Source organism: Eriocheir sinensis, chromosome 28, assembly GCF_024679095.1.
Source record: "Eriocheir sinensis breed Jianghai 21 chromosome 28, ASM2467909v1, whole genome shotgun sequence".
NCBI classification, from domain to species: domain Eukaryota; kingdom Metazoa; phylum Arthropoda; class Malacostraca; order Decapoda; family Varunidae; genus Eriocheir; species Eriocheir sinensis.
The window spans coordinates 13,567,756-13,593,986 of record NC_066536.1 but is presented as its reverse complement, the minus strand read 5'-3'; the positions used below and the strand labels follow the sequence as shown (position 1 = coordinate 13,593,986).

General features: G+C 43.1%; 1 protein-coding gene and 1 long non-coding RNA gene across 3 annotated transcripts in view; one reads left to right on the top strand and one right to left on the bottom strand.

Annotated features, from left to right (window-relative positions):
• LOC127004580 (uncharacterized) overlaps nucleotides 1–26,231 on the bottom strand; it is an 84,301-nt gene that overhangs the window by 56,401 nt on the left and 1,669 nt on the right. For both annotated transcript variants that reach the window (XR_007757891.1, XR_007757890.1), the window contains exon 2: nucleotides 4,670–4,771. This is a non-coding gene — a long non-coding RNA (uncharacterized LOC127004580). The remainder of the gene's footprint in view (nucleotides 1–4,669; nucleotides 4,772–26,231) is intronic.
• LOC127004579 (collagen alpha-2(I) chain-like) overlaps nucleotides 4,405–26,231 on the top strand; it is a 29,837-nt gene continuing 8,010 nt past the window's right edge. Inside the window, exon 1 of the mRNA XM_050872462.1 lies at nucleotides 4,405–4,647. Within this exon, the coding sequence (XP_050728419.1) occupies nucleotides 4,630–4,647 (18 nt within the window). The 5' untranslated portion in view covers nucleotides 4,405–4,629. The remainder of the gene's footprint in view (nucleotides 4,648–26,231) is intronic.

The window sequence follows — 26,231 nt, the reverse complement described above, 5'->3', positions numbered from 1 at the left end:
GTTGTGTTAGCATTCCCACAGGTAGTTTTATGAGCCTAGTAATAGTTTGATGTCTTCTGCACCATTCATGGGAACCTGACCAATCTCCTTTGTGGTTTTTGAAAATATTAGTCGTGAGAGCCGAAAGTTTCTGAGCATACGACCCTTAATCAGCGACGACATCCATCAACGACAAAGCTTATTACAGCATGACGACGCCCTCCCGGTCCTTTCCCAGCCTCGAGGTGCGTCTGAGAGGAAACAAATGACTAGCGGCCAAAACCTCTTCGGGACCTGCTGGGAACACACACACACACACACACACACACACACACACACACCTGCAGCGCGACACGACGTTCCGATCTCATATTTTTAGAAGAATCGCCATAGAATAAAAGGAAGCGAAACAAATCAGGTGTTTAATCTACATGAATAAAGAGAAAATAAAAGCATCATATTGTGTCATGTGGGAGTTAGATGATTGATTATTGAGACCTAAAAACGAGGAAAGACAAATGAAGCGTTTAATATGCATGAATAAAGAGGAAAAAATAATCTAATTGTGCACAGTGATTCAATTTAGTTTGTCAGCTTGTTGTATATTAAGCTTCAAAAGGGTAGCATCAATTTCTCATATGTTAATTTGTTAGCTGGTTGAATATAAGGGTTCAAAAGAGTGATATCAGTTTCATATCGTCGCCGTTACTGACCCTTAAGGAGACCCGGGATGCAAGAAAAAACTCCCCAATGCCTTTCAAGAATACGAGGAACAAGGCCAAGAGGAAATACTAAGTGCCAATACCAAAAAAAAAAAGAAAGACCACAGTTATAAAAGAGAGAGAAAAGACGAAGATTATAAATGGATTACTACCACTACTACTACTACTACTACTACTACTACTACTACTACTACTACTACTAAACTACTACTGCTACGACTACTACTACTAAGGGTGCTGCTACTTCTACATCTACACGTCGCCGAAAAAAAAAGAAAAGAAAAAAAATGAAAACACAAAAAGGGCGGGTTTAAATGAATCACCTCACGCAGAAAGAAAAAAATATATATGAACGAAGACAGCGCGCTAAAAAAAGAGACGAAGTAAGCGAGACGTGACGCAATACAGCCCCATCCTTTCACTTTTTATACCGCAATGACACACGCGAAGACGAGCAAGGCGTTTATGTGCACAAATAACAGAGATAGATAGAGAGATAGAAAGAGATAGATAGATAGACACAGAGAGAGAGAGAGAGAGAGAGAGAGAGAGAGAGAGAGAGAGAGAGAGAGAGAGAGAGAGAGAGAGAGAGAGAGAGAGAGAGAGAGAGAGAGAGAGAGAGAGAGAGAGAGAGAGAGAGAGAGAGAGAGAGAGAGAGAGAGAGAGAGAGAGAGAGAGAGAGAGAGAGAGAGAGAGAGAGAGAGAGAGAGAGAGAGAGAGAGAGAGAGAGAGAGAGAGAGAGAGAGAGAGAGAGAGATAGATAGAGAGAGAGAGATAGAGAGAGAGAATGAATGGTGGAGAAAAAAATGTGCCGTAAGCTATCCTAAAAAAAATAATAGAAAGGAAAAACAGGTAAGGAAAAAAATGAAAAATAAAAAAAGAAAAGAAAAACAGGTAAGGAAAAAATATGAAGGGAAAAAATAGCAAAATTGGAAGGAAAAAACTCTTGTCACTTCTTAATAATCAGCTGAGAGGAAAAAAAAGAGAAACAGGCAAGGAGAACGTGAAAAATGAGAAAGGAAAAGAAAAAAACAAGCAAGCAAAAAATAAGAAATGGAAAAAAGAAAAAAAATGGAATGGGAAAAATCATGTAAATTCTCAGTAATCAGCTGACTGGCTCGCCTTAACCTATTACATAACACTTTTCTTCCTTCCTGTAAAATCACGCGAATGGAAAAGGGAAAAAATGTAAAAAAAAAGAATTGAGAAGAAAAGGAAGTAGTAAAGAATAGAAAAGAGAATTGAAAATAAAGAAAAGAAAAAAAAGAAACTCGCGAATCACACACACGGCTGGAAAAGGAAAAAAGAAGTTACAAAATATATGAAAAGGAAAGAATAGTAAAGAAGAGGAAAGAAATAAAAAAATAAAAAAATGGAATAGAAAAGAAAATAAATAAAAAAAAGAAGAGAAAAAAGAAAACAAAGTAAGCAGTTGAAAAAAAAAACTTTCAAAAATAAAAACAAATAAACATACAGTAAATAAACGAAATAAAAAAACACTAGAAAAATAAATAAAAACAACTAAAAGTGAACAGAGACCTTTTTTTTAATTATCACGCAAAACAAAACAAGAAAATGCTATAAACGAAACCCATTCATTACTAAACAACACCCAGAGAAAATAAATAAAAAAAAACACTTCCAAAAACACAAGAAAAAAAATCCTAAACAAAATAAATGGAGCAAAAAAAAAGAGTAAGTAAAGAAAAGAAGGTAAAGGAAGGTGATAAAGGAGAGAGAGAAAAAAAAACAAGGGAAAGTATAACCAAAAAAAACTGTGGAGAGAGAGAGAGAGAGAGAGAGAGAGAGAGAGAGAGAGAGAATGATAAAATACAAGACGCGAACCAAACCAGAAATTAACAAAAACAAGCTGAGGGACGTTTGTGAAGGCTGTTACTACTTATTCTTGACCTTCTTGCCCATCCCTCCCTTACCCTTGCCCTTCCCTCTTACCCTTACCCTTCCCTCTTACCCTTAGATCTGTTGAATTGGTGGAAACGCACTTGCCGCATGTTACCAAAATGTTGCCTCGGTGGAATAAGCCTTTAGACACTCCCCCCCCCCATACCCCCACCACTCACTCTCACATTAACTATTTCCAAAGGTCAAAAATGAGATTAATCGGGTTCTAATGAGCGTTTTTTAAGGTTCCTGGTGCTGAAGAATGGTCCACCTACCACCAGGGTCATAAAACTACCCCTGGATATGCCCCAAACTCCCACGAAAGTCTTGTGTTAAATGTTTGTTCTTGGGCACCGAAATGTTTTTAAGAATACCTACGGATTTTATTCTTTCGCCCTTACTCTTGGCTTTCGTCCTCAATCGTTGTCTTAAGCCTTATTTTATTTACTCTTATTGGTAATCTTTGGTCTTCCTCTTAAGTCTCATTCTCTGCCTTTACTCTTAGTCTGTGTCGCAAGTCTAAATCATTACCTACGCGTGTGTGTGTGTGTGTGTGTGTGTGTGTGTGTGTGTGTGTGTGTGTGTGTGTGTGTGTGTGTCAGTGCTAAACTGCCCTCATTCCCTCTCCATCTCTCTCTCTCTCTGCTCCCTCCTCCCTCCCTCCCTCCCTCCCTTCCGCAACCTCCACTCATCACCCCCCCCTCCTCCTCCTCCTGGTGTTCGCTGTCTCATCTAAAACAGGAGTGGTCGAGAAAAGGAATGCAGATACTAACTTCCTCCTCTTCCTCCTCTTCCTCCTCCTCCTCCTCCTCCTCCTCCTCCTCCTGATTTTTATTATTCATTCCAAAGCTTTCTCTGAACATCCGTCGACATATTTTTCATCATTTATATTCCTACCTTTTGTCAATTATTTTATCTTCGCCTTTCTCTTTCTCCTCCTCCTCTTAGATTTCAATATTCGTCTCCATCATGTTCCTTGTCCTGTTCTTTCTTCCTTTGATTCTTTTCTCTTTATTTTATCTCCTCATTTTTTTCTTCTTCTTTTTCTCATTCTTCTTTTTCTTCTTTCTCCTCCTCCTCTTCTTCCTTCTCGAAACTAAGGTGATGATCTGAGCTCCACTTTTTTTTAGCGTAACTGGTAAAAGCTAACTTGCGTCCGTCTGTCTGTCTGTCTGTCTGTTCACCTTTCTTTTTCGATATTTTTCCTTCTTTTCTTCCTATATTATTCTCGAGCATTTGTCTTTTCTATGTCATGCACCGTTTTATCAAATTATACGGTTTTATACCTCTCTTTAACTGTCAATCTATCTCTCTATTTGTCTCTCTCTATCTATCTACCTATTTATCTGTCTGTCTGGGAAACGAGCAGCTCCTTTCTAATACACTCACGTTCAATGGGAAATAGTTATGATACACTAATGTTTAATAATTACAATGAAAGCTAATGACGAAACATCCCCACCCAGCGAGAGAGAGAGAGAGAGAGAGAGAGAGAGAGAGAGAGAGAGAGAGAGAGAGAGAGAGAGAGAGAGAAAGGAGATCGCTTTCGCTCAATGGACTGGACGGAACACCAACGCACCCTACACGGAATCTGATCCTGTTCCACAAACAAGTAAAGGCGTTCCTGGGCCTTAACGTACCCTTGCCCTGCCTCGACAAGCGCCAACCTTACCCCCTACCCCCCCAACCACCGCCACAGCCGCCACAGCCCCGGATCAACCCGCAGCATCAGGATGTCAACAGCAACACAAAAACAAGCAACATCGAGAACCCGAACTCGCGCGCGTAAAGACCGACCCAGACTAAACCGGCGGAGACCAACCGGCAACCGTCCGACTTCCCGCTCACCGCGACCATCAGAGGTTATATGAAGCGGCGGCGACGTGCGTTGGAGCTCAGTAGTTGTCTTGCGGCGGTGGTTGGAGGAGGGGCTGTAACGCAACGATCTTGAAGACTGGTGACAGGGCGGGGAGTGAGGCGCGTGTCACCCACCACGGGCTAGGCTGACGTAAGGCACACGCCAGCCATGAAGACCTTCCTGACGGTGAGTGTCCCCCGGTACTCACCTTTATGCGAGGCTGCCGTGTAGAGGCGAGGAGGTGATGGGCTTCTTGGCGTGGATTGCTACTTATGGCTGCGTTGAAATTTCCAGCACCGTTTTTTGACATCTGAGAAAAGGAGAAGAAAGTTGAAGTGCCAAACGTGATGGATAAACAAACACGGAAGGAAAACAAAAACTAACTCCCTCCATCACCTGAAGGAGGATTTCTCTGCATGCCTTCATTAAGCAAAGAAAGTTTAAAGCTGCATTAACTGCCTGACTGAACGAGGTGTGATCACGCGCTTCCTGACTTCCTTTCCCTCGCCTCACGCCTGCGGTTGTTGCTAACTTGTGCCCTACATCAACGCGCGGCAATGCCCAGTAACGCGGTCATGCCTGATGCTCATGTCCGGTTCTGGCGCACCGATCATGCAGCCTCCTGACTTTCCCTCAATCTTGGGTCAGCCGTAGATCCATTAACGTCAGAAACTCAATCAGTCAACCAGTCAGTCAGTCAGTCAGTCATTTGGTTATTTAGCCATTCAGTCAGTTACATAATTAGCGGTGAATTAGTATTGCTGAAGGTGGTGATGATGGTGGTGATGATGGTGATGTCAATAAGTTATCAGAAACACAGACGGACAAACAGACAGGCACAGACAAAGGATGGTGATCAGAGAACCCGGCACGCAGACAGACAGACAGACCAATAGACAGAGAAAAACACAGACAAACAAGCACTAGAACAGAAACAGAGAGACACCAACGGAGATAAAAGCAGGAAAAAAAACGAACTGACCAGAGAAACAGATATGCAGACAGACAGACAGACAGACAGACCAATAGACAGAGAAAAACACAAACAAACAAGCACTAGAACAGAAACAGACAGACACCAACGGAGATAAAAGCAGGAAAAAACAGAAATTACCAGAGAAACCGACATGCAGACAGACAGACAGACAGAGACAAACAAGCTTACAAACAAAAACAGACAGGCGCCAGCGAAGATATAAAAGCAGGAAATAACAAACACACACGCACGCACGCAGGGAAGCACGCAGGCAAACAAAAAAGAGAGAAACAGCGAGTCCGGGCTTGCGAGAGAGAGCACAGATGAGGGATGATAACTTCCTGCGGGGAGGCTGAAGAGGGATCCTGCGTCTCCCTCACCGCCGGAGAAAGCCGCAAAGAGTGACTTGTTTACCGAGCCCGTGTTTATCTCTCTGCGTCAGCTTATCCGCATCTTTATCTGTTCGTGTTTTTTTTCTCCCTCGCCTTTTTTTCTATAATTTTATCTATCTGAATCTACATCTCTTTCTGTTTGTCTTTATCTATCTGACCGGTTATCTGTTTTCTTTTCCTCTCTCTGTTACTTTATCTGCGTCTATATATGTCTTTTCTATCTTAATTTGACTCGCTGGCTGTCTGTGTCTGTGTCTTTTTTTCTCGTCTGCGTCTGAATCTGTCTTTCCCTGTTCTCTTTAGCTAACTGACTGGCCATCTTTTTATCTGCGTCTTTCTGTCTGTTTGTCTATCTATCTGACTGGCTATCGATGTCTGTTTTCTTTTTCCCCTGCTTATCTGTGTCTAAATTTACGTCTCTCCCTGTTTCTGATCGTCCTTATCCAACTGACTGGCTATCTGTGTCATTCTCTGTCTGTTTGTCTATCTATCTGACTGGCTATCTATGTCTGTTTTATTTTCCTCTGCTTATCTGTATCTGAATCTACATACTTATCTGTTTCTGCTTGTCCGTATCCAACTGACTGGCTATCCGTGTCAGTCTCTCTGTCTGTTTGTCTGTCTGGTTAATTAGCTGACTGACCTTTTGCGACTGAAGAAGAAATATGAAAAGACGAAGAATAAAATTAATGCTCACAACATACCAATAATTAATAAGATGATAAAATGCAAAAGAAAATCGTTCAAAAGAGACTTTGCTGTGTCTACTTCAGTCCTAAAAGCGTCTTGATACTCAATTTTAAAAGACTTCAATTCGTAGGAAGGAGAAAACCGTGGAGGGAAAATTCGTTGACTTTCCGCTTGTGTGTGTGTGTGTGTGTGTGTGTGTGTGTGTGTGTGTGTGTGTGTGTGTGTGTGTGTGTGTGTGTGTGTGTGTGTGCGTGCGTTTGTGTGTGTTTGTTTTCTATCTGCTTGCCTGAATACCTCTTACTTTCTCTCCTCCCTCCCCGTCCCTCTCCCTCTCCCTCTCCCTCTCCATCTCTCTCCCTCTCTGACCTTGCGCCCGTCCGTTCACCTGCCTGTTTGTCTGTCTGTTTGTCTGTCCATACACGCTTATGAATGCACCTCACTCATCTCATTAATAATTATTGTATACGTCTATTAATCTGTCTGTCTATCTGTGTATCTGTCTGTCTGTTTGTCTGTATATCTGCCTGTATGTAGTATGTATGTATGTATGTATGTATGTATGTATGTATGTACGCGTGTCTTTGCCTACTTGAAAGTCTTTGCTTCTTCCTGGTGTTTGGTTTGCTTTATACTTTGCTTCCTCGTTAGTTTATCAGTCCCTACGTCTTTGTTTGTTTGTTCGTATAGGTCTCACTCTACACTATAAATCTCTCTTTCTTCCTTATAGGCTTCAAGTCTCTTCGCCTCTATTTTTTTCTGCGGTTAGGTTTCATTTTTTTTAGGTGTGTGTATGTGTGTGAGTGTGTGTGTGTGTGTGTGTGTGTGTGTGTGTGTGTGTGTGTGTGTGTGTGTGTGTGTGTGTGTGTGTGTGTGTGTGTGTGTGTGTGTTCTATCTATCTATCTATCTATCTATCTATCTACCCCTCGCGTTCCATCTACAAGCGTCTGATTGTTCGCCTAACGAGAGAAAGTTTATGCGGGAACTGACCTTCATTTACCTGCCTATTCACTCTCTTTTATATCCTCCCTCACCCCCATCCCCCTCACATCGCTTACCCTCCCTCCTAACCTTCCCACTTTCCTTATCACCAACCCATCGTCCTCCCGGTACTTATCTCCCCTTCTATATCTCTTGCGTCTGCGGCACTTTCCCCTACAAGCATCATTAAGTGATGATCTCTGGATACCATCTGTGCACAACCCGTAGCGAGAAGATGGTGTGTGATGGAGGGAGGCGAAGAGAGACGAGGGGAGTGTTTGGGGGAGAGAGGGAGAAGGGAGCGATGGGGAAGATTATGTGAGAACGAGTGATTAAGAGAACTGAAGAGGAGGGAGATGAGCAAGAAGAGACGGGAAAAAATGATTGAGAGAGAGGGAGGAGCGATGGGGGAAGTTGATAAGAGAACGTGTGGTTAAGGGAATTGAAGAGGAAAGAGACGAGCAAGAAGGGGTGTTAGGAGTCAATGGAGGGAATCAGAGAGGAACGGGAGGGAGGAGAGGAGGGAAAAACGTTACATGAAACAAAAGAAAAGCTTCGATATGGACGATCAAAATGGAGTAAGCTGAAACGAGGTGTGCTTAAGAGGATGGAAGAGGAAAGAGATAGGCAAGAAGGGACAGAAGGAGCTAATGGAGGGAATGAGGAACAGGAGGGAGAAGTGGAGACAAAACAAGCGATAACATAAAACAAGAGATGCAAATGGACGAAGAAAACGAAATAAATGAAACTGAAGAGGTGCTTACGACCATAGAAGAGGAAAGAGAAGAGCAAGAAGCAGTAGTGGAGGGAATCAGAGAGGAACAGGAGGGAGAAGTGGAGACAAAACAAGCGATAACATAAAACAAGAGATGCAAATGGACGTAGAAAACGGAGTAAACTAAAGTGAAGAGGTGTTTACGACCATCGAAGAGGAAAGAGAAGAGCAAGGAGTGAAAGGAGTCAATGGTGGGAATCAGAGAGGAACAGGAGGAGGAGGAGGAGGAGGAGGAGGAGGAGGAGGAGGAAGCGTTAAGAGGAGAGTAAGAAAGGAGGCTAAGAAGATTGACGAAGGGAAGAGAAAGTAAACAAGAAAGGATTGCAGAGAGAGTTAAAGAAAATACGTAAGGTTGGTCAGAAGAAAGAGAGAGATGGAGATGGAAATGGAAGAGACGGAAGAAAGGAAAGTTAAGGAAGAGAGACGAGATGAAGAGAAGGTGAGGAAGTGAAGTGAGAGGGAGTAGGAGGAGGAAATAATAATAAGGAGAGAAAATGAAAGATGAGAAAGATGATACAGAATAGATAATGAGGAAGAGGAGAGAGAAGAAGACGGAAGTAGCAGAAGGAAGAAAAAAGGGCAAGGAAAGATGAGAAAGATAAAAGGCAGAAGAAAGAAGTCGTAGGATGAAAAAGAGAGGAGAGAAAAGAAGAAGACGGCAGACGGAAAAGAAGATGAAAACGCAAAGTGAGAGGAGAAGGAAGAAGAAGTATCAGGAAGAAGAGGAGGAGAGGAAGGGAAATGGGAGAAAAATGAAAGACGGAAGAAGGAGGTCGTATAGGAAGAAGAGAAGAAGACGATAAACAGAAAAGAGGAAAAGGAACCGAAGTAAGAGGAGGAAGAAGAAGTATCAGGAAGAAGAAGAGGAGAGGAAGGGAAATGGGAGAAAAAATGAAAGACGGAAGAAGTAAGTCGTATAAATAGGAAGAAGAGAGGAAGACGAAGAAAAGAAAAGAGGAAGAGGAACCGAAGTAAGAGGAGGAAGAGGAAGTACCAGGAAGAAGACGAGGATGAGAGGAGGACCAGAAGAAGAGGAGAAGAAGGGAAATGGGAGAAAAACGAGACGGAAGAAGGAAGTCGTATAGGAAGAAGAGAGGAAGACGAAAGACAGAAAAGAGGAAGAGGAACCGAAGTAAGAGGAAGTACCAGGAAGAAGACGAGGAGGAGAGGAGGACCAGCTGGAGACGACAGTGAAAGGCTGAGAATGTTCGGGGGGCGGAAGAAAAAACCCAACTGGAGTAGAAAAAGGGAAGAGAAAGGCAAACACGACCAGGGAACACCCGGTCACTCGCCACCAACCCCCGGGGGCGAGGCGGGGCGGGGCGGGCCGGTGAGAGCAGACTAGCCACTCCGGGACGGGTCTGACCGGGGCTGGGTCACCACGGGGGGGCGGGGGGCGAGGCGAAAGGGGGAGACACTTTCTAACTATAAGAGTGGTTGGTCCACACACACACACACACACACACACGCCAATAGAAATTCATGAACATATTATTATTATTATTATTATTTTACAAGAGGATATGCTATAATTGCACGCGCGTGGCCCCGGTGCTCATCTCCGTACCACAGCTAACCAAAGGAAATATTGACGGTGAAAGAACCAGGAAAAAGAAAGAACTGAGGTAAAAAGAAAAGAAGAAACAGGGAAACAAGATAATAGATATTAGAGGAAAGAAAAGAATAGCCAACCAGGAAGATGAGAAGGCAAAGAGGAAGAAAAAGGAGATTATATAAAAAAAGAAGCAGAAAAGGTGTTGAAGAAATAGGAAGAAGGAAAGTACAACGAAAACCCTTGAAATCAAAATCAATGAATCCGCTACAAGACATAAAGACAAATAATCCTTTTCTTCGTCAAACCTTTAGTAAAAAAAAATAGTTTCCATCGGCCAGTCAGAGCGTCCGTCAGTCAGTCAGTCAGAAAAACAATGTCAACAAAGATATGTCAGTCATTTAATTACCTATGTTCGTCAGTCAGTCAGTCAGTCAAGTAATCCATCACTCTATCCTTATTGAATGCCTAAATAACAAACAGATTTACATAGTTATTTTTTTATCTATCGATCCAGCGAAACTCTATCTTCCAATCTACCAACAATCTTTACCTTTGCCTAGTCATATATTTATTTATCTATCCTTCCTACCTGGACATCTATCTATCTATCTATCGATCTATCTATCTATCTTTCTCTCTATCTATCTATCCATTCTTATATGTTTCCTCAACTATTTATATTATGTAAAATCGAACAGTGTGTGTGTGTGTGTGTGTGTGTGTGTGTGTGTGTGTGTGTGTGTGTGTGTGAAAGTTCTCGTAAATGAAGTCGTTCTCTCACGGCTGCCATATTTGTTGAGAGAGAGAGAGAGAGAGAGAGAGAGAGAGAGAGAGAGAGAGAGAGAGAGAGAGAGAGAGAGAGAGAGAGAGAGAGAGAGAGAGAGAGAAAGGTATACAAGTGACATTATATTAAAGATAGAAAGAAAAAAAAGAAGAAATTGGATGAATAGACGATTAATTAAAAAGATAAATTGGAGACACACACACACACGCACACACACACACACTCACACACACACACGCACACACACACACACACACACCGCACATAAGTCACTCAAACTCATCTCATTAAACTTAATTACGGGTTCTATTATATTACAACATCCCAATCTTGTCTTACCGGCGCGTTGATAATGAGAAAGTGACAGATAGATAGATAAATAGATAGATGAGAGAGAGAGAGAGAGAGAGAGAGAGAGAGAGAGAGAGAGAGAGAGAGAGAGAGAGAGAGAGAGAGAGAGAGAGAGAGAGAGAGAGAGAGAGAGAGAGAGAGAGAGTGTGAGGGTGAGAGAGAGTGAGAGAGAGAGAGAGAAGGAGGGAGGGGGGGAAGGGAGGAAAGCCGGGCACAGTGAAAGGAAAAAGAGACGTTGATGAATGGCCAGGAAAAGATGAAATGTTGATGATAATATTGTTTTCTTTTATCATTATTTTCATCTTTATTTTTTTCATCTTTTATTCATCGTTATTATTATCATTATCATTATGTGCAGTAGTAGTAGTAGTAGTAGTAGTAGTAGTAGTGCTCCTCCTCTTCCTCTTTTCCTCTTCCCCTTCCTCTTTTCCTCTTCCTCCTCTTCCTCTTTCTCCTCTTCATTCTTTTGCATTTCCTCCATTTCCTCCTTCATGACTTCCCTCTTCTCCTCCTCCTCCTCTTCATTTTAAACTTCATTCATTTCCTTTTTCTCTACTTCCCTCTCCTCCTCCTCCTCCTCCTCTTTCTCTTCATTCTTTTACATTTATTCCATTTCCTCCTTCACCACTTCCCTCTCCTCCTCCTCCTCCTCCTCCTCCTGCTCCTCCTCCTCCTCTTCCACTAACACACATTCCTTTACGATGGCCCGGGGTGGTGCGTCAATTTGAAAGTGGAAATAACAGACCGAGAATGATGGAGTGGAGTGAAGTGGATGACCGTCACAGAAAGGGAGAGACAGAGATAGATGGATAGAGAGACGAATAGAGAGAAAGAGACAGATAGAGAGAGAGAAAGAGAGACAGAGATAGAGAGAGTTACCAAATGTCAAACTGTATTCTTTTTCTTATTTCTTTTTACTTTTTTTTTCTTTTGCACACCTTTCGCACCTGTCTGTCTGTCTGTCTGTCTGTCTTACGTTCCTCCTCCTGACTCGCAAGCATTAGTCAGCACTCAGCATCATTACTTGCTTTGACTATTTTTTCTTTCTTTCCTCTCGTGTAATCTTTTGTCATGTAACGAACGACGATGACGACATCCACGGTGCGCTAAACTCTCTCTCTCCTCCTCTTCTACCTCCTCCTCCTCCTTCTCTTCCTCCTCCTCCTCCTCCACCTAAGAGCAGTGACAGTCTCGTATACCAGTCTCTCTCTCTCTCTCTCTCTCTCTCTCTAGGTATTGTGTATTTCAATTAGCTTTTAGCATTTCGCGCGTTAAATTTCTCTCTATGGCAATATTTGAGCATCGTAAAGCAACCACCACCACCACCACAAACACCGTCACTTCCACAACCACCACCACCACCACGCAAACATAAAAAATGCCACTAATGATGCTGCAAACACACACAAACTCAACCACCTTCACCACCACCACCAAACACCAACACCACCACACCAGCGTCACCATACACAAACACCACCACCACCACCATCACCACGCACCACGCACCAGCAACAACAACCACAGGACACCGCCGCTACCGCTACCTAAAGTAAATTCCTGCCGTCACTTTCCTTACATTAACGAGACGGATGAGCCCCGCCGCCTCCCTTTCTCCCGACACCTGTACTACCTTGCTAATTAATGAGGGAGAATGCTGACGGATGACTTCTTCGGCGCCAGCTCATTAGCCTCTCTTCGAAGACACAAGCAATTAGTTTTAACCCGATGGACAGACAGACAAGACTGACCGCCCGTAACATTCGTCTGCTTCGCCACTAATTCCAAGCTCGTCAAATATCCACTTAAGTTATGCAGATGTAGACACACACACACACACTAACACTCACTCGCCGTTCGCCGTTCCCTTCCGCCTCCAGACAAAAGCGAGTGGATTATTTAACAGATGGCAATTGTAGATGAATGACTTAACAGATTAGTGCCTCCTCCTCCTCCTCCTCCTCCTCCTCCTCCTTCTTCTTCTTCCGTCTCCTCCTCCCGTTTACTTCACACAAATGACAGACTTGAGTGAATACAATACCTGTGACGCATGCCGAACACTCCTCAGCCATCGCCCCAGCCCGCTACACGTTCATTAGGTTAGTGTAATGGGTGTAGCTTCCTCCCCTTTCGCAGCTAAGTAACGAACAACATACGTCAGAGAATCACACACACACAAACACACACACGCATACACACACACAGTAGGCGCGGCTTTTGAACACCAAGGGAAGCTGAACACGGAATGGAAGGAAAGAGTAACGTATGTAAGAGATTTAATCGCTGAAGAATATGAAAACGAGTACAGAGAAATGGAAAAATAAAGAGTATATATCACCCATGAAGGTAGAGAAGGTATGAATGTATTGAAAGGAAGGTTAGAAAGAAAGATGGCGCTGTAAACTTATATAGAAACTTGAGTAGAAGAGAAATGAATGAGAAAAGGAAATACCAACCATACTGGAACGTTTTTGTGTGTGTGTGTGTGTTGAGGAAGAAAGGGAAGGAAAGGAAGGTGCGTAAGAAAGCTAACCCGTTGGAAATTATGAAAACTTGAAAAGAAGAAATAAAAAAAGGCCAAATACAACACAGGAGTGGGTATTTTGTTTTAAAGAAGAGGAGGAAGGAAAAGAAGAGAGGAAAGAGGGACGGAAAGAAAGGAAAGGAAAAGAAATGAAGGGAGTGATAACGGGATGAAGGAAGGAAGGAAAGAAAGAAACCAGAAAAAAATCACTAGAAATGCAACTACAACATATCTTAAAACTATAAAGTAATGAATAATGAAAAAAAATACTATTGCGGGTTAGAAAAACGACAAATTAAAACAGGTATTCATAAAACCAAAACGCTTCCATCAAATCAAATTACCTTTAACCAAACCTTCATAAGACTAAATCGCCTTCATCAAATTGAATTACCTCATCTCTTAAGTTTATTACGTGCTTTCCTCTCTCTCGTTCCTTCTTCTCCCTTTCTCCATTTCATTTCCTTAACTTAACCTGAAAATTCTAACCTTCCTTCCTTTCTTTCTTTCATTTCATCTCTTCTTCCTTTTTTCTTCCTTTCTTTCATATTATTTCCTCAACTTAACCTGACAACTCCTTTCTTCCCTTCTTGCTTTCTTTTATTTCTTTCACGTTTGTCTTATTTCTTTGTATTGCTTCCTTTTTACTCTGTTTATCTTGCGTTTATCTTCCTTCTTCCATTTACTTTTTAATTTCCTTTAGCTACATATACCTCAAAATTACTCCCTCCTCTTTCTCGGTTTTATTCCCTTTTACAATTCCTTTACCTTCCACTTCTCTCTTTCTTCCCTCTACTTTCCCTTCATTTCCTTTTCGTATATCTTAAAACTCCTTTCTTCTCTTCAGTACCTTTTTTTCCACCTCATTTATCTTGCATTCTTCTCATTCCTCCTTCTACTTCCTTCCTTCTACTTCCACTTATCTCTTTCTTCCTTCTACTTTCCTTTCATTTCCTTTTCATATATTTCAAAACTCCTTCCTTCTATTCAATGCCTCCTTTTCCACCTCATTTATCTTGCATTCTTCTCATTCCTCCTTCTACTCTCTTAACCTTTTCATTTCCTTTACCTCAAAACTTCATTTCCTCCACTTATTTCCGTTACACTTCCCTCAATACCCCAACTTTTCCTCTTTCATCTTCTTCATTCTCTCATTGTTCTCATTCGTGTCACATCCACATGCAGTCAGTTAGTCAGCCAGTTAGTCAGCCACCCAGTCAGCCAATCAGCGGGGAGACAGAGGGAATGAAGGGCAAGGTCACGGCCTGAACCTTGACCCAGGGCCTGACCCGCCCTTCAAAAGAGGCTCTAAACGTTTGACAGTCATTACTTGTGTTTATCTCCGTCGCCGCCTCCGCCACCAATCATCCCGACCTCTGAAACTTCAACCTGTCATTTGTCGGCGTTGCCTTCTTTTTCTTTTTCTTGTTTGCTCATTCCTTGTCGCGTTGCAGTTTTCCGATTATTTGCTCTATGTTGTTTTGTAAGAGTGTTGTTGTTTTCTTCTTTTAATGTCTTCATATAATCTTTCTTACTTCTTCGTCCACTTCTCTTCCTCCTCCTCCTCCTTCCCTTTCTCTTTCTCCCTCTCTCTCACAAACACACATCATACATCGTCACCATCATCACCTTTTACAGCCACCTTTTATAACGCTTTTACACCTTAATAAAAACCTTTCTTCATTTTACAATCCTCCCCTTTCTCCTTCCATTTTCTATAGCGACCGTTTCTTTCACTTGGGATTTTTTTTTACAACCACAAGCTCAGCCAACACAACCACGGTAAACTTTCAACTATTGGCAACCACAGCAGCGATAACAACTAGCCTACATTTCTACCTCCTCTACTTATCCTCCTCCTCCTCCTCCTCCTCCGTCTACATACGTTACAATAGCCTACTCCCCCTTCTTCTACTGTTACTTTTATTTCTCTTGTTCCTCCTCATCATCATCATTCATCTTTCTTGTTCCCAGTCTTTTCTTCCCTTTGTTTTCTTTCTTTGTTCCCATTCCTGCCAATACTGAAAGCCAGCCATTCGATTTTTTCTCCTTCATTACAACGGAGTCCCAAAATGTTTGTGTATTGCAAACTACTACTTCACTAACCACCATAAAACTACATCAACAACTACAACAGCAATATTATTTCTTATACCACCATTACCACCATCCCCATCACATCCACTACAATAATAAAATCAATAATAGTTCACCATAACACCATATTCTTCCATTTTCTCTCATTCAAGCAGTGTTACCATAAAAATAAACCACCCTCAAATCCAGCTTCGGCTCCTACTTCACTGTATCTCATCCTCGTTATTAAGTTCCACATACCTCACTTCCAATTGCTTAATAACACACCAGCGCTATGCTATTACTAACGGAGAGAATTGATATGCCGGGATGTAGCTACTAGCCTGTAAAAGTGGCTCATAGAAAGCTACAGAGGAGAACGAGGTCTGTTGGCTGGCTGAAAAAAATGCCCGTACTCACAAACATTTCGACACTTTAATACATCGTTAAAAAGGCTCTATTGGAAGTCCTAGGAATTTTCATGGATGGTTTCAATTTCCTGGCGGTAGATTTGCAAGGTTTCTGTGCCATGAACGGGGAAAACACTTATGAGAATCTGTTTTATCTTCTATATGCCATTCAAAAATAGTAACAGTAGCAACAGACCGAGGCGTTTGAGAATAGCCTACTAGTTGTGCTGATCCCAAGGAAATAGCCTAGCTTGGGACAGCGTGTGTGTGATACGAGCGAATGGCATTATAAGAATCATCTCATTTGTGTTCATAGGCTAACTTCAATACGCACCTTGCAAACCAGAGTCCCTTAGCAACGAGGAATAATGTAATAGTCATACAACACCTCAACCCCCACCACCACTTTATTGCTATGGACTACGCATGCGCATTGTGGTAGAGAGTCAAACATCACCACAACCACCACCACCACCCTCAATCATGTTTACTTAGCAATCGACATTTATACTGAAGATCCGTATTCTCAGACGCTTGCGGATCTTACAACAAATACTTCCAAAGGCTATAAAGGAGATTAGTCGGGTTTTCGTGAGTGAGTGCTTTTTTCAGATGCCTTGTCAGACTATCACGAGGCTCATAAAACTAAACTACTCATGGAAATTTCAACACAACCACCTTTACGAGAGCCTTGGTAAATATTTCAAGAAGCCACGGAGAATGTCAGTCGTGTTCTCATGAGTGTTTTTTCACATCCAGAAACCTTGTCAAATTATCTCTAGCCCCATAAAACTTAACTAGCCATGGAAATACCAATACAGAAACCTCTACGAAAACCTTATCAAATGTGGGTGTGTAAGCCCTGCAATGTTTAAGGATACGGGCCTGAGGAACACACTAAAACAACCACTAACAGCCTAATTACTATGAACTACCAATACCCACTCTGCTAGCTAGACACGCCTCCACCATGCAACCCTCTTTCAACACCTCCCTCACCACCACCACCCACTACCACCGCCTTCCCCGCCCCCAGCCAGAGATAATAATTCCATCGTGACGACCTTGCTCTCCTATCAAGTAGTGAACCCGCGACCTCTTGACCCCAACGCACGCCCAATACCCAACATGACGTCTTTTTTTACCTCCTCTATCTCCTCCTCCTCCTCCTCCTCCATCTACATGTTACAGTAGGCTACTCTCTCATCTGCTTTTGTTCCTCCTGTTCCTCCTCTTCATCATCCTTCTTCTTTCTTATTTCCATTCTCATCTCCCTTAATTTCCTTTTGTTCCCATTTCTGACAATAATGGAAGTAATATTTTTTCTTCCTTTATTACAACGGGGTTTCATTAGTGCGTCCTGCGAATAGGGAAGAAACAAAAGCGCATCGAAAGACAAATGTAGGTACGAGTTAGAGATGATGATGACAGTGGGGGTTAGTGGCGAAGAAGGCAGGAACTCTAATAACTACCGCGACACGAAGGAAGGCACTCTTGTGGTTGGCCCGCGCGTCACCCTACGAAAGTCTGCGAAACATAATAAAGAAAATGGGTTGTGAACGACATAGATTTGCTGACATTTGTTGGCGTCAGAATTGTCAGCTAACCTCAGGCGACGACACATAACTCACTGAGACTTTCATGGAGATAGAAAGGAAGAGAAACAATGAAACGAGACCCCGAGGAATGGAGGAAGGAAGGAAGGAAGAGGAAGAAGGAGGAAGATGACAAGTAGGAGGAGGTGGGGAGAGAATAGGAAGGAGGGAAGGAGAACGAGGAGGAAGGAGGAGGAGAACGACGAGGAGGTGGGGAGAGAATGGGAAGGAGGGAAGGAGAACGAGGAGGAAGTGGTGGGTGGCTGACATGCAGAATAATGACAGCGTACGCCTGAAGGAACAACTTTCGTGTAATTCAAACTATTTCGTACCGTGTTTCTTGCAGTAGTTGAGAGGATGACGGGAGTAAGTAGCGGTGATTGGTGTGTTGGCGGTGGAGGTGACGGTGTTGAACAGATGAGGAAACTGTAGTAGTAGTAGTAGTAGTAGTAGTAGTAGTAGTAGTAGTAGTAGTAGTAGTAATAGCAGCAGCAGTAGTAGTAGTAGTAGTGGTAGTAGTAGTAGTAGTAGTAGTAGTAGTAGTAGTAGTAGTAGTAGTAGTAGTAGTAGTAGTAGTAGTAGTAGAGGTAGTAGTATTAGTTGCATATGATAATGGAAAGAAAGTACGAGAAGAGGAAAAAGAGGACGAAGAAAACTGATAACTGCAAACTAGCCTAATTATAAATACTCTTTGCATAATTACCCACCCAAACAACTCTCAAAACCAATTATACTCAACAAAATAAAATAAAAAATGCATGAATAGAGATATTAATAGACTGTGGTAAAAAAACATAAATAAACACTGTAATAACGTAAAATAAGATGAGAATAGTCTACTAACACACACACACACACACACACACACACACACATACAAACTATCACTACTTCTGCTAACACTACACATCTCATAAGCCAATTTAAACCCGGATGTCCTCCTCCTCCTCCTCCTCCTCCTCTCACTGACTTAATTGAATGCATCACTAAAGAAAAAAAAAAAAAGCAGAATAAAACTTTACGAGCAGGAAGTAACACACACACACACACACACACACACAGAGCTCTCACGGAAGCAATCACACAACACCCATCTCAACTTCTACCATGCACTTCCTCACCTTACTTTCCTCCCTCTCTCTCTCTCTCTCTTCCATTTCTTCCTTCCTTCCTTTCTCTCACTGCATGACCTCCCGTAACCGAGCCATGCACTGAGCTAGTTTCACGTGACTCCATAATGCATGCTGGAAGGTTAGGGCGGTGTAGGGGTCGTAGGAAGGGTCAGGGGAAGGGTGGAACAGGGGTAACACGGCGCCTACCACACACACACACACACACACACACACACACACATGTAAACAAATATTCGTGTGGACTTGAACTGGTGGAGCCATGGTGGATCATTTGCCTGGGTTTGCTGTGTCCGTTTTCCTTCCTTCTTCCACTCCTCGGCCTAGACTTCGGTTTGGCGTGGGAGTTGAAATTGTTACCTTTTTACAGCGTCTTCTGGGTAGGTTAGTTCAATGTATATACCTTGAATATGGTCATTATAGGTTTGTTCTTATATATTTTGCTTTATGTTAGCGTATATTTGCATTCCTTCTTCCACTCCTCGGACTGGACATCGGTTTCGTTTCGGAGTTATAATTGTTGCCTTTTTACAGCGTTTTCTAGGTAGGTTAGGTTAGTTTATCTACCTTGAATATGTTGGTTATAGATTCGTTCTTATATTTTTGCTTTAAGTTAGCGTATATTTCCATCCTAACTACTAAACGAGCATCGCCTTAACAACATTCGCCAGTCAAATCAATCTTTTAGTTCACTGATACAAAAGCATCGTCAAGCGTAGAGCGAAAATCACTGGCAATGTTTTCTAATCGTGAGGTAACACATTTTAGTTTAGCGAACGTGAACACACACAAAACAAAAATAAAAAATGAGATAAGGGAATGTTAGAGGTTATTGGTTGAGGTGACATTAAGTTTAGCGAACGTTAACACAAAACTAAAATAAAAATGAGAGAAGGGAATGTTAGAGGTTGCTGGTTGAGGTGACACATAAATTTAGCGAACGTGAACACACACAAAACAAAAATAAAAGGAAATAAGGGAATGTATGAGGTTGTTAGTTGAGGTGATACATAAACTTAGCAGACATAAACAAACACAAACTATAAAGAGATAAGGGAATGTATGGGAGGTTGTTAGTTGAGATGACACATAAGCTTAGCAGACGTAGGCACACAAACTATAAAGAGATAAGGGAATGTATGGGAGGTTGTTAGTTGAGATGACACATAAGCTTAGCAGACGTAGGCACACAAACTATAAAGAGATAAGGGAATGTATGGGAGATTGTACGGCGGGGAAGTGATGGTGATGAGTAGGCTATAGGGTAGGGCGCCGCTAACCTACCCACACTCCCTCCTCCTCCTCCTCCGTACATATTTACTCTCCTTGAAGGCCGTGGAAAGCCGATACACAGGAAGCTCAGGGGGAGAGAAAGCGTGGACAGGGTAAAGAAGGGAGAGGCCGTCCACGAAAAATGGCATCCTCATCCTCAGCTTATATAAGGACACGGCGCATTGTACAGAACGATGCGAAAAAGGAGAAAGATAAGAAAAAAACTGAAAAATCATATGCGCTCTATTGTGTACCGTGTATGGTGGGAACGGCGGAGAGAGAGAGGGAGAGGGAGAGGCGTGGGCGGGCGACGGGGGTGTGGGTGGGATGGGATGGGGCGGGGTGTGCTCTTAAAAATGGACGTCTCTTTTATGGACTTGTAACACGCACCGTAACCCATAACATAACATCACCAGAGGACGTGTGCGCTCTGCCTTGCTCTACTTCATGACCACACACACACACACACACACACACACACACACACACACACAGAACTGACCTAGCTCTCCCTCTTCCCCCACACACACACGTTCCCCAGCTCTCCCCTCTCTCACTCTCTACACACGCGGGAGAAAGCGGAAGCACGGAATATCGCCTCCACTTCAAACCCGTCCTGTCTTGTCGCCTATTAAAAATACTTGACCGGACAAGCGGACGCTCTTAGGCTTTCTCCAACGTGTGTGTGTGTGTGTGTGTGTGTGTGTGTGTGTGCCAAAGCGCCTCCATCAGTTAGGGCAGGGCACATAATCGTTCGGACAGAGTGGGACCTCGCCCGCGGCAAGAACACAGCAGGCAGATCACTTTCCAATGTCCTCCTCCCTCTCCTCCTCCTCTCTGCTCTCACTCTCACCCTCTCTCTCACTCCCTTTCTCTTTTATGTACCTCCCTTTTTTTACCTCCCTCGTGACCTCCTTTCTGTGTCCTGTACGTGATGCAGGAGGAGGAGGAGGAGGAGGAGGGGGGCAGGGACGTGAGTAATGCCCTTCCCGCCCACATCCTGTCCCGGCGTGATCGTGGGCGGCGGCGTCTCTCCCTTCCTCCCTTCCTTTCCCTTCCCTTTCCTTTCCCACGACGAAGTGATCCCTGGTGTGTCCCTCAGGCTAACGCACGTGACTCCAGGTGGCCGGAATACCTGTAAAAACAATCCCTCTCACTTGGCAGGTTAGATGACGAAAGAGCAAAAGAACACTCGTCAGGGAAAGTTGAGTGAGACATTTTTTTGATCGGGAAGTGAAGTGAAGGGGGAGAAAAAGCACATGTTACTGAGCCACCTTCTCTTGGTTCTTCCGGGTTCTCCGCGCGCGTCTGTGCTTTCAAATGTAACTTCTGGCATGTAAAGCTTTAGTATATAATCCTCAGTAGCTAGATTGTACGTTATTGGGGCGTAGATGTTGAGTATATATAATGTTAGCGTTAGAACAGAGGACATTAGTATATGATCCTCAGTAGCTAGATTGTACGTTATTGGGGTGAAGATGTTGAGTATATATAATGTTAGCGTTTGAATAGAGGGCGTTAATATATGATCCTCAGTATATACAAGCAGAGAGTCTTTTCATGTGTTTTCTTAAGGGCATTTTCGTTCCATCTAGGTCCCTCATGTGTCTTCCTAAGTGCCTGTACGTTATTGGTACGCGATGTTGGGTGTATAATAGTCTATCTGTCATCGTAATTGCGCTTTTGTTGCAGTCCGTTCCATTGTGTGAGTTCCCGAGTGTCCGTATAGATTTTTTTCATAGTCCGTGGCTCGTCTGTTGGTTGGCACGTTTTCTTCGGGGACGCCAGAGAAAGCTTCCGAAAAGAGGAGAAGCGAGTGAGCGAGCCAGAGAGCGAGTCCCTTCAATATATAGGTCATGCCAGCGCTGTTACTTTCCTCGGACTAACAAATCCTGCTAGACTTATATCTCCGGTTGGCGATCTCTCCCTCTCTTTCTCTTTGTCTCTCTATCTATTTTTACTATCTATCTATCTCTAACCTTCTCGTTCGACTCGCGGCTTTCTTTCCTGGTATAACTAATGCGATGAGAACATGCAGCCAGCCAGCCTGTTCACTACTTTTTTTTTTGCCCCCTTCCCCCTTCACCCCCCCCCCCCCCCAGTTACAGGTGTGTTGTAGGGCCCGAAAGCTGCCCCAGTTTTTTGCGAGGCTTGATGTGAAAGTCAGGTAATAGCAGAGTTGACGGGCTGCCAACCCCACCCAACCTCAACCCGGCTTGCCCCTCCCTCCCTCCCTCACCCTCTTTCTCTCTCTCCCTCCCCCTTGACCAGTTCTATCTCCCCCCCCCACCCTCTCCCCTACCCCGCTGCCATGCCACGCCCCATCCTGCCCCTGCCCACACCCATTTCTATACCCCGCCCCGCCCCGCTCTGCCCCGCCATGCCCCGCCCTGCTCCTGCTGCTAAGGTTGCTGCCCCGATCCATCCGTATTACGTTTACTTTCTTTTCCATCTGTTCACACTCCCTTCTACCCCGAGGTCTCTCTCTCTCTCTCTCTCTCTCTCTCTCTCTCTCGCTCATCGTATTTTCTATTATCGTTGCCGGTTTCATTTTAACTTCCTGTTTTTTTATTGTCATTAATTTTAGTCATTAATTTTTCTTACTATCAATTTTCTTTTGTCTTTCCAAACGCATTATATTTTTTTTCTGCATCACGGACTGTTTAACACACACACACACACACACACACACACACACACACACACACACACACACACACCTTTTGCAAGAATATAATGAGGGTCTGTGTTCCGTAAGTGACACACAGAGACGCCATGCCATGTACCGTCACTTTCTCGTCACGTTCAAGCTCAAGCTCTGACCATGCCCGTGCGTACCCAAGGAGTCATTGTCAGTATACGTACCCTTTAGGAGACTGTTCGTACCCTTTAGGACTTGTCGTGATGTAGTGATTATGGTATTTCTCTCTCTCTCTCTCTCTCTCTCTCTCTCTCTCTCTCTCTCTCTCTCTCTCTCTCTCTCTCTCTCTCTCTCTCTCTCTCTCTTGAAACGCAATTAAAAAGACGAAACTGACATAAAATAAAAAAACAAATGACGCACGAAAGTTGTTTACGTTTTGTCGCGGTTGAGAGACGCAATCGACACACAAACACACACACACACACACACACACACACACACACACACAGGAGGAAGAGTAACTAATATAGGTTTAACCGGATCTGTTTTTTTTTTTTTATATAGATATCTAAGACAGGGTGGTTAGAGAGAGTGGGACAGGCTTTTCTCTCTCTCTCTCTCTCTCTCTCTCTCTCTCTCTCTCTCTCTCTCTCTCTCTCTCTCTCTCTCTCTAGCTTTCTTCGTCTACCTGTCTGTCTGTCTGTCCGTCCGGTGTAACGTGATAAATTAAGCCAGACCCCTATCCATCAATCATAATTATAGTTCTTCCTCTTCAATTTCTTCCTCCGTCGGCATTCCTTTTTATTTCTCCTTTTTCTTCCTCCTCTTCTTCCTCTTCGTTCTGTTTTGTTCTTTAATTTTTTTTTTCCTCCTATTCCTTTTCAATATCTTCCGTTCCTCCTTATTTTCTTTCTCATCGTTCTCCTCTAGTCATTCCTTTCTTCCTCCTCTTCCTTTTTTTTGTGTTTCCTTTTTATTACTCTTTCTCCTCATTCGTCTCTATACCTCCTTTTCTTCTTTCTATGCTTCCTTTTCTACTATCTCTTCCTCCTCATCCTCTTATTCTTCTTTCTTCCTCTTCCTTCTCATTCTCTTCTATTCCTTCTCTTCCTCCTCATTTCTCCTTCTTCCCCCCTCCTCCGCCTCACTGTCTTCTGTCCTTCTTCCATTCTTCCTTTTTCTCCCTCTTCCTCCTCATTCTCTTATATACCTCCTTCTCTTTCCCCCTTCCCCATTCCCCCACCCTTGTATACTAACCAACACCTGCCGCGGAAGACACTCACTCGATGACACGCAACACCTGGGATCCGCTCTGAATAATAAATATCGAGTTGGTTTCCGTGTTTCTCCTCCAGTTTATACAAGCGGGGCGCCATCTGTAATAATATGAACTCCGAATTATTGGGGGGGCTTGGCGGTCTGTAATCTTGTGTAATTCGGTACTCTTTCTGTATCTGTTTGCCTGTTTGTTTGTCTATATATCTAACTATCTATCTATGTGTCTCTCTGTCTATCTATCAACGAAGGGGCTGGTCAGGTAGGAGAGCGTGTATAAGGTGTGTTCTATGGAGCTATGCAGTCTGTTCTCTTGTTTTACTTGGTGTTCTCTCTATCTATCTATCTATCTATCTACCTATTCATCTATCTGTCTGTCTATCTATCTATCTGTCTATCTATGAGCAGAAGGGCTGGTTAGGCAGAAGAATGGGTGAAAGGCGTGATGAAAAGCTTGGCCCTCCGATCTGCTGGGGGTTCGCGGTCAGTACTTTTATGTAATTCGGTTTTCTCTCTATCTACCTCTCTCTCTCTCTCATGCTCTATCTCTCTAACTGCCTATTCATCTATCTATCTATCTATCGCGGGACTGGTTAGTTTAGAGAGCGGGTGAGAGGTGTGAGAAGGAAAAGCTGGTTGGCATCCCGATCAGTGGTCAGCGCGCGGGCAAGTCAGTCGAGTCGAGTCATCCCGCCGGAGGCACCAGCGGTCGGCGGGCGGCGGGCACAGTGGAAAGTGACTCGGGTCCGGTCCGGGTTTTGTAATTATAGCATTGGGAGCGACGTCCGGGCGCGATTTACATTAAGCTGGGTAAAAAAATAAGCAAAGAAAAGAAAGGTTCGCTTGACTCTCACTTTAGGTATGCCTTGCCTTTCTCTTCTTTCTTTCTCTCTCGTTTTCTTTCGTTCGTTCTTTCGTGTTTTCTCTCTTCTTTATCTTTGTATCTTTTTCGTTTTTTTTCTATCTATACGTCTATATTTCTCTTCTTCCTTTCTTTCTTTCTTTCTCGTTTTCTTTCGCTCTCGTGTTTTTTTCTTTTTTTTTCTTTATCTTTCTATCGCTTTCGTTTTTTTCCTTTCTTCTAATCTTTATTTCTATCTATGTCTTCGCTTCCCTCTTCCTCTCTCTCTCTCTCTCTCTTTTTCTGTCTTTCGTGGTTTCTCTTTATCTTTCTTTCTCTTTCGTTTTTTTCTCTCCATCTTTCCGTCTATTTTGCATATCTCTCCTTCTTCCTTTCTTTCTCTCCCTTATGCATCTTCTCTTTCTTTTTCTTCCTCTCTCTCTCTCTCTCTCTCTCTCTCTCTCTCTCTCTCTCTCTCTCTCTCTCTCTCTCTCTCTCTCTCTCTCTTCCTGTTTTTTTCTCGCTTATTCATCTTTTCTCTTTTCCTTCTCCTCTGAATAAAAAAAATAAATAAAAAAAATCACAGCACAACGACCACAGAATAGCAAATAGCAACTTTCCCATTTCTTTTTTTTTTTTCCTTTCTTTGCGGAACAACGGAAAGCGATTTGATTTTTTTTTTTGTTATAATCCCGAATCTTTTTTTTATATTACCTTATAGACGCGCAAATATGAAAAAGAGACAAACATGAAAAAAAGATAAGAAAAAGATGAATCAAAAAGAAAGAAAACGAATCTACTCAATAAAATGATAGCAATGAACTCTGTGTTGAAGATAGATAGATAAAAGATAGATAGATAGATAGGAGAGAGAGAGAGAGAGAAACCATAAATCCACACAAATCACGAACGCCCAAAACAAACAGGAAGCAAAACGAAAAAGGAAGAAAAAAATTGTACGCATGAACGCCCGCACTCACTTATAGGTAGGAAGAGAAACGCGCAAAAAGGCACACACACACACACGGGAAGGGCGAGAGGCGAGAGGGAGAGGAGATAAGCGAGAGTGAGTTGAGTGATGCCGGAGGTGAGAGTGGTTGCCGTAAGCGCTGTGTGCCTTGTATCTCACGCCTGCAGCATCCGGAGACAGCGTTCTTGAGCGGATGGGGGGGTGGGGGGGGGTGAGGAATGGCTGGTGGGAAGGGCCGAGGAGGAGGAGGAGGAGGAGGGGAAGGGACGGTTGTTACAGGCGTAGGGAAAGATAAGGAGAGGTGTGGAAGAGGTAGGGGAGACTTAGAGATGAAGATGAAAGAAAGGCATTAAGCAAAAGATAGAAAGAATAAAACCAAACATAGAGAAAGCAAGGAATGGAAGAATCTGACTAAGGAAGAGAAAGAAAGGAGGAGAGAAAGATGGACACATAGATAAAGAGACAACGAAACGAAATAAGGGAGAAAGGAAGAAAAGGAAAAGGAAGATGAAAGATGTGCATTAAGTTAGAGAT